The 12276-nt window shown below is 43.2% G+C and overlaps 1 protein-coding gene across 6 annotated transcripts in view; it reads left to right on the top strand.

Annotated features, from left to right (window-relative positions):
* The window catches only part of WFDC1 (WAP four-disulfide core domain 1), a 114684-nt gene extending 102884 nt beyond the window's left edge, over positions 1–11800 (top strand). For all 6 annotated transcript variants that reach the window (XM_072043788.1, XM_072043789.1, XM_072043790.1 and 3 more), the window contains 6 exons: positions 4600–4795; positions 5276–5359; positions 7106–7246; positions 7804–7845; positions 8534–8610; positions 9515–11800. In XM_072043788.1, the coding sequence (XP_071899889.1) occupies positions 4600–4795; positions 5276–5359; positions 7106–7246; positions 7804–7845; positions 8534–8592 (522 nt within the window). In that variant the 3' untranslated portion in view covers positions 8593–8610; positions 9515–11800. The remainder of the gene's footprint in view (positions 1–4599; positions 4796–5275; positions 5360–7105; positions 7247–7803; positions 7846–8533; positions 8611–9514) is intronic.
* The last annotated feature ends 476 nt before the right edge of the window (positions 11801–12276 follow it).

Genomic DNA, 12276 nt, shown 5'->3' with positions numbered 1-12276 from the left:
TTTACAGCAGTTGAAAACAGCTGTATAAACAGCTTCTTGGTGTCACGGGGGGATTTCTCCACTTGTTTTCTGCAGCCGCATACAAAAAGTTTTTAATTTAAAATGGATGGGGTTTGGCCCATGACATCTAGAGTGATGTGTGGGGACTACAGTTGGATTTTGTGACTGCTGATTCAGAAGGGTGATCTATCTTTTGCCCGTGCTGAATGAAATTAGATACGGTGCTTTTGTCTCACTGAAATTTTGCAGAAAATGTGTGTTAATATTTTAAAGGTAACCTGTTATTTTCAGATCTGAAGTTTTCTTCACTGAAGCTTCCCTTGGGACAGTGTCTGGTTTGCACTTTAATTGGAAAATGAACCAAAGAGCTGTGCTTCGTACAGACTCGTTCATTGGAAAAGTGTATTCATTAGTATGTTCTTCTGTCGTATTTCAACATGAGGCTCAAATTCAGTAGGATCATAGTGTAAATGTCCCAGAGAGATAGGACAGGAGCAGAACAGGTATTTACATGTTGATCTTCAGATAATGTGCTGTGTAGAGGCACGGAGCCCACTCCCCTGAGGACAAATCCTCTTTCAATCTGCAGTTCTTCAAAGGGCTGTTTTTTCTGGCAGCCACGAACCCAGGTGCTACTGATCTGGCATGCTCAGCCAGAACTGCTCATATTGACAGCAACATTTCATTTGGGAAAACAGAAAGCGTCTTTCTTTTTCCTTCACCTCAGAGATTCGCGAGGAGGAAGGCCGTCCTCTCCCCATCCTCTTCTCCACCAAGAGCCTGTTTCAGCAGCATCCTTTCCTCATCAGAGAGATGCTTTCTTTTTCTGCCAAATGTTGTCTGTTCCCTACAGTTAGGAAATCAGAGGCTTTGGGTGGAACAGCTGATCTGGGAGGCACTTGGATAGAGAGAGAACAGATGGAGGTGCTCATGGCAGAGCGCAGCCATACAGGAGATGGGCCAAAAACCATCTCCAGGAGACACCCAGGAGGACTTGGGCAAGGTTTGTAGGGGGAGGAGGACGAGAGAGGCAGGGAGGTGACAGAATAGGCGTCCAAATCCAAAACTCAGTCCAGAGAATGCATCCACCCAACCAAGGGCTGCAGAATGATGGATGGGCAGGTGTTACAATGAGGAACCAGCTTGAGGTCCAGCCAAGAGTTGTTCATCATGGTCTCTGAGGAAAGGTTTTGGTTGGAAGGGAGGAGCTGATTGAGAACAGAGAAAGAGGATAGGGAATGTAATGACAAGAAATGTCTGGCAGTCAGGTTGGGATAGAGGAGCTGGGCCAGCTTTTTAGCAAATCCTTGTATTTTCCAGTCAGAGGGACCCTACTCGAGGTCAGTGATCTGCAGCTTTGTTCTGCAGCCTGCTGCAGTCTGGACTGTTCCCAATGGGGAGAGGGAGGAAGCTGGCTGGGAATGGGCTTCAATTTATTATCAAGACACCCACATGTCTACTGGGAAAACCTGGGGCAGTCCTGAATTTATTCCGGTGTCTACTACATCAAGCATTTTAGGGGAAAAAAAAATCCAATCTTTTAAAGATTTCCAGAAACAAAGAATTCCTTATTGCTGCTGTAATGTTCCTCCAACAATTTATTTACCCTACAGCTAGCTGTAATACATCAACATGGAGATATGCTTTTTGTCTATCAGATTAGCACACCTCATGTTGAGGCTTCTATCCCATGCGTGGCTAAGAGTAACATACAAGTAGAGCCTCTCTCAGCCTTTAAAACCTGCATACATACATATGTTGCACTCTATTCCCTGTTTTCCAGTCCTCTTATCGCTATCATGCATTTTACAACAGTCTTCCAGTACTGTAGATGCTGGGTCTTGTTTCAGAGAAAATGGGGTTTGTGGTTTTTGTCTGGAAACACCTTCCAGGGCCAGAGCTGGTGACTGGAGGCTGACAAAAACCTCACATGTGATCTTAGACATGGCTATGAATACGAATTAGCAGAGAGCCGTGCTTTGGCACAAGTCCAGGGTCCAGATTCAGGTGCAAATAACAGAACAGATTTGGGATTGTTTAAAGGTATCCTGCAGTTACCATTGAAAATATGAGTTGGAAGTGAGTGGTTGCATTCAAGTTTTCCGTGATCATCTTTACTGACTTCTAGGGTTCTTAGCTGAACTCTGAACTTCTTACTTTACCTTGTGTCTGCATAACTCTAATGCAGATATTTTCATTAAAATGTTTTCATTAAAATCAGTTTCCATGGGGTATGACAGTTTGCCTCCGGAATTGAGTAAGATTCTTAGAAGAAGGAATTCTGACAGTTGTCACAATCTGTAAAAGTGATGAATCCAAGCTATGCTCTAAGCCAAACTGAATCCTCAGAGAGATTTTATAGAGACCTTGTAGCCCTTACCTAGAGACATCCTTAGCCAGGCTGCTTTACGAATGAGAGAATCCTGTTTCCCGCTGAGATTTCAGCAGACATAAAGCAGTGGCGATAATTTTATTAGACAAAATTCACAGGAATAATTTGTCTATGAGGTTTAGAATGGCAGGGATTAAGAGTAGTAGCTGATCAGAGAAAATGGGCAGCAAGGTCATGAAGGCCAAAGATATTTGGCAGAAAACTTTACATTGTTCCCAAACGGAAATCTCATTCATTGAGCTGGGTGTTCATTGTAATTTTTGCTTCTTGGTTTCTGAATCATCTGTAAAGCCACTGCAGTAGCTGTTTGTGTGTGTGTGTGTTTGCTGTTTTCCCATGTATCCATTATTTGCCTGTGTTATTTTCATCCCTATGTTTTCAGTCTGCAGATACATGACCCCTCAAATAGGGAGACTTGTTAAGTGTTTGGAACTTATGTGGTCCAAGTATTTCTCCATTTAAAATCCAACAACAAAAAAGTTGAATTTTAGGCATATTGGGGTTAAGAGCACATTGTTTCAAAGCTGGAATGTTTTCAGCTTTTTGAGGAACAGTTTAACGGGTTAGCTGGCACTTTGCTTTGCACTGCAAAGCAGACAGCTGAGAAACTTGCTCTCCATTTCCCCCTAGCTATTGCCCAAAGAAATGAGATCAGCTCTGGTGCAAAAACAACCACTTCAGCAATACAGTTATATCATAGGTACAACACATGGCAGAGCATGGAAGCAAAACTTCTCACACTGGTAGCACAAATAATGTGAATCATTACTTTGTTTGGTATTCGGTGGTGTATAGCAGCAGAGGCTGAGCAGGCCGGGGGTCAGTCCCCAGGGCTTTGGGCCCCTTCACAGATCAGTTGAGTGCTAAAGTTTTGGCAAGTGATCTCATGTTAGATGTGAGCGACAGTCAGTGTTCATTCCTTCAGTGCAAAACCACAGTGGAAGTATTAGACTACCAAGGGAGCGTTCAGCTTGTGGACTTGTGATGAGTGCAGGCCACCTCCTGGGGCCTCTCCTAGGATGTGTTTTTGGGCACTACGTGTGGTGACATGCTGTTTTGCAACACGTTTTGCACACATGTTCCACAGAAGCCATTGGAGCTTTCAACAATTAGAATGAAGCAGCATCAGGATAAAGGAGGATATTAGTCTCACCCCAAATTTCTCCATAGCCTGATGGTGAAATTTCCCTGGACCCCCTCGGGGACAGTTGCACCACATTTTTTTTCTTGGAATAACAACCCAGTTGTTCGTCACAGATTTCAAAACACAGCAGTGATGGGGCCAAGTATCTACAGGGCTCTTAAACCAAGCAGCCTGCCAGTGCTCTTACTTCCAGCTTTGGGCTAGGCCTTGATCTATGATAAAAAGGCAAATCCAAGATCTGTCTTCTGATTTGACCAGAGCTATATTAATGTGTTTATTAATAAATCTGAGAACTGATTTTTGCCCTTTGTGAGCACTTTATGCTGCTCTGGGGAGCTAGGTTTAAGCCCAGAGATGAGTGTTTTAGCTAAAGGTGAAAAAGGAACAGGCCAGGGTGAATCACCTCTGATGGAGGGAGTTGGCTGCTTGCTAAAATGCCACCAGCACAGATAATATCTCCGTGCTGCCTCTTACAAATGCTTCTGGTAAAATCCTGTGCCTGTTAATCCACTTTAAATCCCCCTTTTCTTTCAGTATGTGGAGTAGCTGGGCTCCTTTCTGCTGTAGTTGAACACCACCTCATTTGCTGTGTGATTAAACTGACATCACCTGCACAGCTCTTACCCGGATCATTTCCAGTTTGAGAAATAGTTTCTAATTTAACAACCCAGACCTCTACAGTGGATTAGCTTGAAAGACTTTGTACCTCTCCCCTAGAAGTTTTGGTCCAGTAGGAGGTAATGAAGGGTGAAGGAACCTGTTCTAGAGACAGGTACTACCTGGGACATCAGTTCCACATCCCTTTGGGGATGTAACCTCAAAACAAGTGTGAAATCCACACAAAAATTTGATGGTTTGGGGTTTCCAAAGAAGGTGCTAATGTGGTTATATAGCTGTGTCTTCAGTACATTGAAGATGGGGCTGGGAAAGCAGAACATATAATTGTTCTGCCTCATGAATACTTGAGAACTGCTTTGAAAATCCCCCTTCTATTTCAATTTATGGGATGGTTGGTACTCTCCTTATGCCAAACCTGTGTTTTTCCTTTTCTTTTCTTTGCAAGGATTATGAGTACCCTCTTCATTCTCACAGTGCCCACTACCAGAAGAATGACCGCTGCCCGCCTCCACCCCAGACTTTGCCTGACCGAGCCTGTGAGGTGCCCAGCTGCCGCTCTGATTCCGAGTGTGAGAGGCACAAACGCTGCTGCTACAACGGGTGCATCTACGCCTGCCTTGAGTCTGTGCAGCCACCGCCAGGTAGAGAGGCCAGCAGTCAAATTGGGGCAGAACCATGTAAAAATTGTGGTAGTCGCCCCCATGTGCAGCAGGTTGTGGGTGGGAGGTGTGGTTGGTGTGAGTTGAGGATAAAACTGTTTCTGCACTTCTGAATTCTTGCAGATGAGTTTGGGATGACTGCTGAGTCAAGAAATTAGCTAAAGTCAGCTGATGTTGTGAAATTTCTATTAGCACAAGTGGTAGAATTCCTCTGATGCCAGCCCTTTTCCTGGGATTGTGATAAATCAATCAATAAATAAAGAATCCCAATCTGGATTAGTGCTCACAGGATCCAGACAACCAACTCACCTGATCCATGCCATGGGAATGGAGGACCCACTCAAATCCATCCTTCAGGATCCTGGCAGCCTCATCCTGCCAGTTACAGAATGTGATTTTTCTATAACAGCATGCCCTTTGACAGCTGCACCTTGACTCTGTGCTTTCTCATTTCTTTTACAGTTTTAGACTGGTTGGTTCAGCCCAAACCCCGCTGGCTGGGAGGAAATGGGTGGCTTTTGGATGGCCCAGAGGAAGTCTTACAAGGTACAGCATGTTTCACTGTCTTCTCTGTGATATGGGTAATTGTACAAAAGCCAGTAAATGGTATATTCATCATATACAGGGCTTTCCAGGGACTTTGGCATGCTGGGGCTGCTCATATTTGCCTGTAGTTTCTGCACAAATGACGCTGTTGTACAGGGCACTAGCTTCTGCTGCAATAAATCTGTTGTTTTTTTTATGGGAACAGTTGGAAATCCTGTGCTAGGAGAACTTGATCAGATCTGGCCTTCTAGAGCAAAGTGCAACACACAGGGGGAAGACGGGAGGCAGCAGAGCACTAGGAATACTCCAGGGAACTGTGCTTTTATCCACTCTTTAAATAAGTAGAAATGCATGTTTGTTTTTTTTAGAAAAAATCTTTGTCAGTATACATGGATTTTCTGCCAGCTGCTTGACAGTCTGTGTGCAGGCTTGGTTCAGGGGGTCTCATAACCTGGAGTGGCCTCACTGCACTGATGCCCTGGGATGGGGACTCAGTTCTGGCTCTTGTGTCAGAAGACTGCTTTAAACAGAAGCCCAGGCAAAATGCTGCAGAGTTGAGGGAAGCTGAGATGGAGCTGGGAGCATCAAAGCTTGAGGACTGCTAACAAGATTGAGCTTCTCAATTAATTCCACAGAGAAAGGACTTTTAATTACATTTTTCAAATACCTCAAAATGTAACATGGAGGCAGCAGGGAGGCAGGAAATTTTCTTCTATGACGCATCCTGACATGTATTTATGCCTGAAGTTCTTCATTTCATCACAGAAAGGCTATTCCAGCTTTTGATCAGCTGTAGTCAGACACAGGTAGTGCCAGTAAATTACCCTCTTTGGTCTTCCACAGATGGTATCAGAATTAGCAAACCTTAATTCCCATCCGTGATGGAAACACCTAGTTCTTCAAGAGGAAATTCTGCTTCCATCTTGTTGGAGTTGCCCTGGTAGAATTAAGATAAAGTAGGTCCTTCCTCATCCATCCCTGTCATGCTTGTGTTATTTGTTACTATTTTATCACCTTTATCTCAGCTTGAGGGAATAATTAGTGAAGAGCCATCAGTCATGACATGGGAATTACAGCAGAGGTTGTTGAAATTAAAAACCTGGCAAATGAAAGGGTGGAGTGTCCCTGCATAGGCTGTACACTTAGTATACATAAGCACCACCTGAAAGTCCAGCTTTACCTTCTTATTCTGCTCTGTGCCTGCTAGATATCCAGGGTCAAGGCAGTTAAGGCCTCTGGTAGTGGCAGGGGTGGCACTGCCTTACTCCATCCACACTGACTCACACCTGAGGTTTAAATTCATTAGTACCGTAATGGGTGTGGAACAAAGAACAAAGCCAGCTCAGCCAGCCCCAAACACTGGCTGGAACAGACTGCTCGGAAGCAATAGCAGTGTGGGGAGACCACCCGTCAGTGCCCACCATGGTGGATGGCGTTGGTCTGTCGTCACCACACTTCAGCCCCTGCACAACAAGCTGTGGGTAGGGTGGTGGTACAGGCAGATGGGCTGATCTGGGCTCTCCATATTGAGTTAGAAAAAAAAAATCAGGTTCTGTGTCAGGTGTGAACATGGTCATCTACTCTGCCAGACTTCTCTGGAGGTGTTAGCTCCTTGGCAGCCTCACCTAAGAAGTGGTCTGAAATCCTGTCTGGGAGGAGATGCAGAAGAAGGTGGCCTTGCTGCTGTATTGTGTTTACCCAGGGGTGATAAAGTCACAATTTATGACCTTCAGGCTTCTCTTGCAGCTGAGGCCTGCAGCACCACTGAGGATGGAGATGAGCCTCTGCATTGCCCCACGGGGTATGAATGCCATATCATCAACCCCGGCAACACGGCTGAAGGAATCCCCAACAGGGGCCAATGCATCAAGCTCCGTGGAAATCCAGGTCAGTTGACTGGAAATCTCCCTTCCTTTCTTGTTCTGCCAAGCAAGCACCAGTGAGAGATGAGTTTTTGGCCTTGATTTTATTATTTGATATGCTTTCTTTGATAACTTCCTTAGTGTAATGTATAGCTCTATGGTTCTTAGACACTAGCTATTTCTAGGGTCATTTTTATGTAATAAAATGGTAAACAAAAAAAAAATAGCTGGAACTTGAACTCTGTAGGTCAATGATAGTTGGTCTCAAATTTTACTCCAATTTTCTTTCATTTGAGGAAGTCTGTGATTCCCTGACTCATAGCTACTGAAAAGGACGTAACATTATAGTGGCCATCAGTTAACCACTCTCAGGGAAAGTGAGTTGTGTCCGCGTAGTTCAATAATCTAAACGGGTTTATAAGAGGTTTATAGCCGTCTAAGCTATTTCAGCTGCAGAGGCCTTCTGTTTTCTTGTTTGTGAGATTATTATTTCTATATCTGTGCTGTACATGGAAAGCTGCAGTTTAACACAGGGAATGAAGGCTGGTGAGATGTATTCTCATTATGTCCTTTCTTTTTCAGATGGGCGCAACCTGAGGCAAAAATACTACAAGGAGTATTTTGGTAAGCAATTGGCATGAAGTGTTTGCTATTATTAAGCCCTACAGCTATTGCATTGCTTACAGGGAATTTGCAGCTTATGAAATTAAGGTCCTTGAACAGCAGAAGGAGATTCTTTAGTCTCAACTCTCTGTGTCTTGGCTGAAAGATCTTATTTTTGTATCTGCAGTGCCCTGACTATGGGGATCTTGGGAACCAGTATTGCCAGCTGTGACACACGGTGCTGAATGATACAGCCTTCTGCCAGGGGTTCCCACCCAAGGGCGAGAAACACCCAATCCAGCAACCTTTTGTTCTTTTGAAGTATATTTTTGGAGCTTTGGTCATGGCCCAGGATGTCTTGCAGATGAACACAGAACTCAGTCAAAAGCAGGGTCTGTTGCTGAGAATTTACATGTATATTGAGGTATATGGACCCAGAGGGCAACAGTCAGGTCAAGCTGGAAGTGATATTCAGATATAACTAGACAAGACCTTTGATAGCATCAGACTTGCAGCCAGCCAAGTTTGGCCAGTTCAGCTGATGAAACTATGAAAGGTTTTCCTGTCCTCGGTCCAGCCAGCTATCACAGCCCTAGCAGAGAACAGATAAATAATGACCCTGATAAAATTGCACTGCTAAGAGTTCCTTGTGAAAATATTTGCCACAGACTAATCTGCAATCTAACCTTGCTGAGATTTGTTTTTACAGGTAGCAATTCCAACAATGTGGTCGGCTACGTGAAAAACCAGCAGAAGCATTTGGGCTAAAATCAAAGGTGTGCCTGGGTGAGTGTCCTGTGAGTAAAGGGAGAGCTGGGTGAAAGCAGCTGGTGCTTAGTTTGCAATTATTTAAAGAAATAGTTGAGGCTGAAATTACCTCTCATCAAAACACAAGCATAATGATAGCACCTTAAAACTGTGTGCAGATGAATACCTCAGGCTCTAAGAGTAGAGCTGAAACAGCTCTGCAGACAGATGGTGCTGTGGAAGTATCCTGAGAATCTGTGGCATTGCAGATAGAGCTCTGCAAAATGTCCATGGAGAAATTGGCGTCTTTCCCAACTTTTGCTCTCTCCCTCCCACTTTTTATTCAAATTCCACAAGATGGACCTGTTTTTTGAAAAACCTTTGTTTTCTAAGTATTTAGAGGACTAAGTGATTTTCAAGGTGAAAAATGTTGTGAAACTTTGTGAGCTTTAAGACTTTAAAGTTTTAATTTAGGGGCTTCTACTGCAGGTATGACTGCTCCTGCAAGACAAAGTAAAAGGATGGATTGCAGTCAGGGTCAGTTTTGCAAATACTTAGGCATATGGGTGACTTTGTGGGGTAACTTTAAGCGCATGTGCACTTGTCCTGAAGAATGTGTCCTGCTCAGGTGAGTAAATGTACTTGTCTGGCCGGACCAAAGAGCTCCCTGACTTTCATCAGGCTTTGAATTAGGCAAGAGTGAAAATATTTATTATACTGAAGATTCTGTTCCAAGATGGTATTCTCAACACTTTTAGCTTCACTTTAAAACTAACCTGAACTTAACTGGCAGTTAAGAAAACAAAGCAGTTAAGTGTGTCTTTTATGTACCTACGTCAGGGTGACGGTTAAGATTCCATGACTACGTAAGGACAAGCTCTGTATAAACATCCCAGGAAGGATAAATATTTTAATTCCTTTTTTTGTTTGATTTCTTGCCCAGCCGGACCGCTCTGTTAAGCAGCTTTCAAGGAATGATTTACTCAACATTTTTCTTTTGGAAGAATTCTAGTCCTAAATCTACATGAGCATGTCTCCGCCATTACCCCGAACCCTGCCCATCAATGACAAAAAGACTTCACTTTTCAAGAAACAGGAGGAGTCTGGATTTTAAGCCTATCATCTTGGGGAGGAATATGATTCCCTGAAAGAAACCACATTATTTATGAGCTGCCCTTCTACTGAGAAAATGTAAATATCACCAAGCGGATCCCTGCAAGCTGCAGTGCCCTTATCAGGCTGCTGGCACACAGCCTGCTCTCTGTGTGCATCTTAAGGGACTGATTCAGATTTCAGTACCAGAAACGTAACTCAGTAGTATAAGAATGAAATGCAGTCAGAATCATACCAAAATATTATATTTAAATTGTATGAAAATAATCAAGACTAAGACTAAAGGAGCTCTGTGTAAAAACCAGTCCCTGCCTATCTCAAAGAATTACGTCATGAAAGTTTTCTCATAAGCGTCAAGATTGAAGAAACCTGCAGGTTTCTTTTTCCTATTTATAGCTGGGGTTCACCAGGTTTGAGACCCAGTCTACAACCCGAAGCCTGAAATATTAAAAATTTGAGGAGGTAGGAGCAAAAAAAAAATAAAATTAAGTTATGTTCCGTAAGCATCTCAGTCTGATGAGCTGCAGACTAAGAGCTGGTGATTGAATAGATTTCTTTCTGCAATATCTAAGCAGTTAGAGAAACATGCATGACAGCTTTTTGAAGTTGTTGTTTTTAGCCAGCACAGTTAATGCTCACAAGTTTTATATCTGTCTTTTTGTACCTGCAAAATGTCAGCAGTAGGGCTGAAGTCTGGCTATTTTGTGCACATATTAGGTAAAAGCAGGATAAATGTGTGATTAGAAGGACTGGCTGGCAGGTGGGCACCTTCTTTCTAGAAATCCTGTACCTTTATGTTGACTCCATAAATCCTTAAGGTCACATTATTTGTGTTTTGGCCTTTACAGCTTCTTTTAGCTACTCAGCAGTAGGAAATGGAAAACACATTTTCTGCTAATGCTTTCTTTCTCTATGGCAGCTCCTAAAGGGATGGTTCCATTTCATTCCAACAACTCTGTCGGAATTACTAGGCAAAGGAAGATATTTTTGGTTCCTTGTTTAGTACATGTCCCCATCTGCATGCATAAAATTAGCATTTTGATATGCAGAATAGTAGCAGTGTTTATAAATACCCAATTCACAAATACAAGTGCTCGCTTCCCCCCACCAACTAAGAGGTTTTTCTTTCCATTCACTGATAGTTTAAGCCAAAGCTCAGACGCTTACAAAACACTTGATACTTTGCATATGACATTTGCAGCTGGAGAGATGAGAGATGCCAAACCACTCTTTGTTTCCTTTCATAAACAGATTTGCTCCTCAGTGCTTTATGGAGCAAAGGAACAGATGAAGAGCTCCACATGTTCCTAAATCTCTTAATTCATTGAACTCCATTCAATTCTACATGCCTTTGCTCCAAGTTCTAGGAATTAAATGCAACTGTATTCCAACAGATCTATTTTTGTAATTTTATCCAAAACTATACTTAATGTTAGTGAATACATTCACTGGAGCGGTTGCTTTTTGGTAGCTAGAGAGGGCACACACCTGATCACCTTGCCTGATGGGTTGTTAAAGATATTTTCTAATTGCATAAGGCATTTTTAAAAAAGAAAAATTACAAATTAATAATTTGTTAATGGTTTTCTGTTTATGGGGTGTTATCAAAGAAATCACCCTTCCTCATGGTGCTATTACATTTGGTTTTTCAAGTTATCAGTTGTCAAACTCGGAAACAAAAGCCACAGAAGCAGCTTGTATAAATGCTGTGTTTTCAACACTGTCATCCATCACACGTTGAAAAGAAAACAGACCAAATGAGTTGTCCTCACCTTATCTTCTCTCCAAAGACAAATGACTTTACAACACTTTCATGAAGCACAATAGGAAATAACTAATGTAGCTTGTTTTTCATGTCCCCATGTACACTTTAAAGTATGTTTGGTGCTATAATCAACTGTACAAGTATCACTGCGTGCTAGAAATGCTCATGGCCTGCTGGATCCTCGAGTGCTGCCGGTGGTGTTGGTGAAGCTGCTCTGCCTTGTGGTAGCTGAGGATCCGAGCCAGACCCAGGCAAAACCTCTCCTGATTCGTGTGTCTGCTGCTGGATATGTGTGGGTTCTGCCACTTCGGTGCTCAATAAAAAAAGTGACCAGTATATTTTTAAACTCTGCATAGTTTTGGTTGTGTGTTCTTGATGGATGCTTGGCTTAAAATTCTAGGGGAGGGGGGAAAAAAAAGGAGAAAAAAAAAAAAACAAACTTCATTTTAGGTGTTAGGTAAGCTGAGAAAACACAGGCATGAGAAGACAAAAGTCAGTTGGCCATTGGAAGGAAGGCAACAGACCCCAGAACACATCCTCCACCACCACTGTCCCCTTCCAGGGGGACCACCCTTGTGGGTCAGAAGCTCGCTCAGTTCTTGGGCCTTCATTTCTGCTCGAAGAGGAGCTTAGAGTGCTGTGAAGAGGGCAGGGATGATGACCCAGATAAAAGGTGACCTTTTTATTTGACTGGGCGTTTAGCCCAGCTACATCTGTGTTGATTCAGAGATGTTGCTCACTGCCGGATGGCCTTGGGCTGTCAACTCAGGCGGTTTACGCTGCACGAGCAGCTGCTCAGGCAGCTTTGTGGACGGCCGAGTCTTCCT

This window comes from Anas platyrhynchos, chromosome 12, assembly GCF_047663525.1.
Source record: "Anas platyrhynchos isolate ZD024472 breed Pekin duck chromosome 12, IASCAAS_PekinDuck_T2T, whole genome shotgun sequence".
In the NCBI taxonomy this organism is placed as follows: domain Eukaryota; kingdom Metazoa; phylum Chordata; class Aves; order Anseriformes; family Anatidae; genus Anas; species Anas platyrhynchos.
Note: the sequence above shows the minus strand (reverse complement) of the source record. Positions and strands in the feature narration are given on the sequence as shown.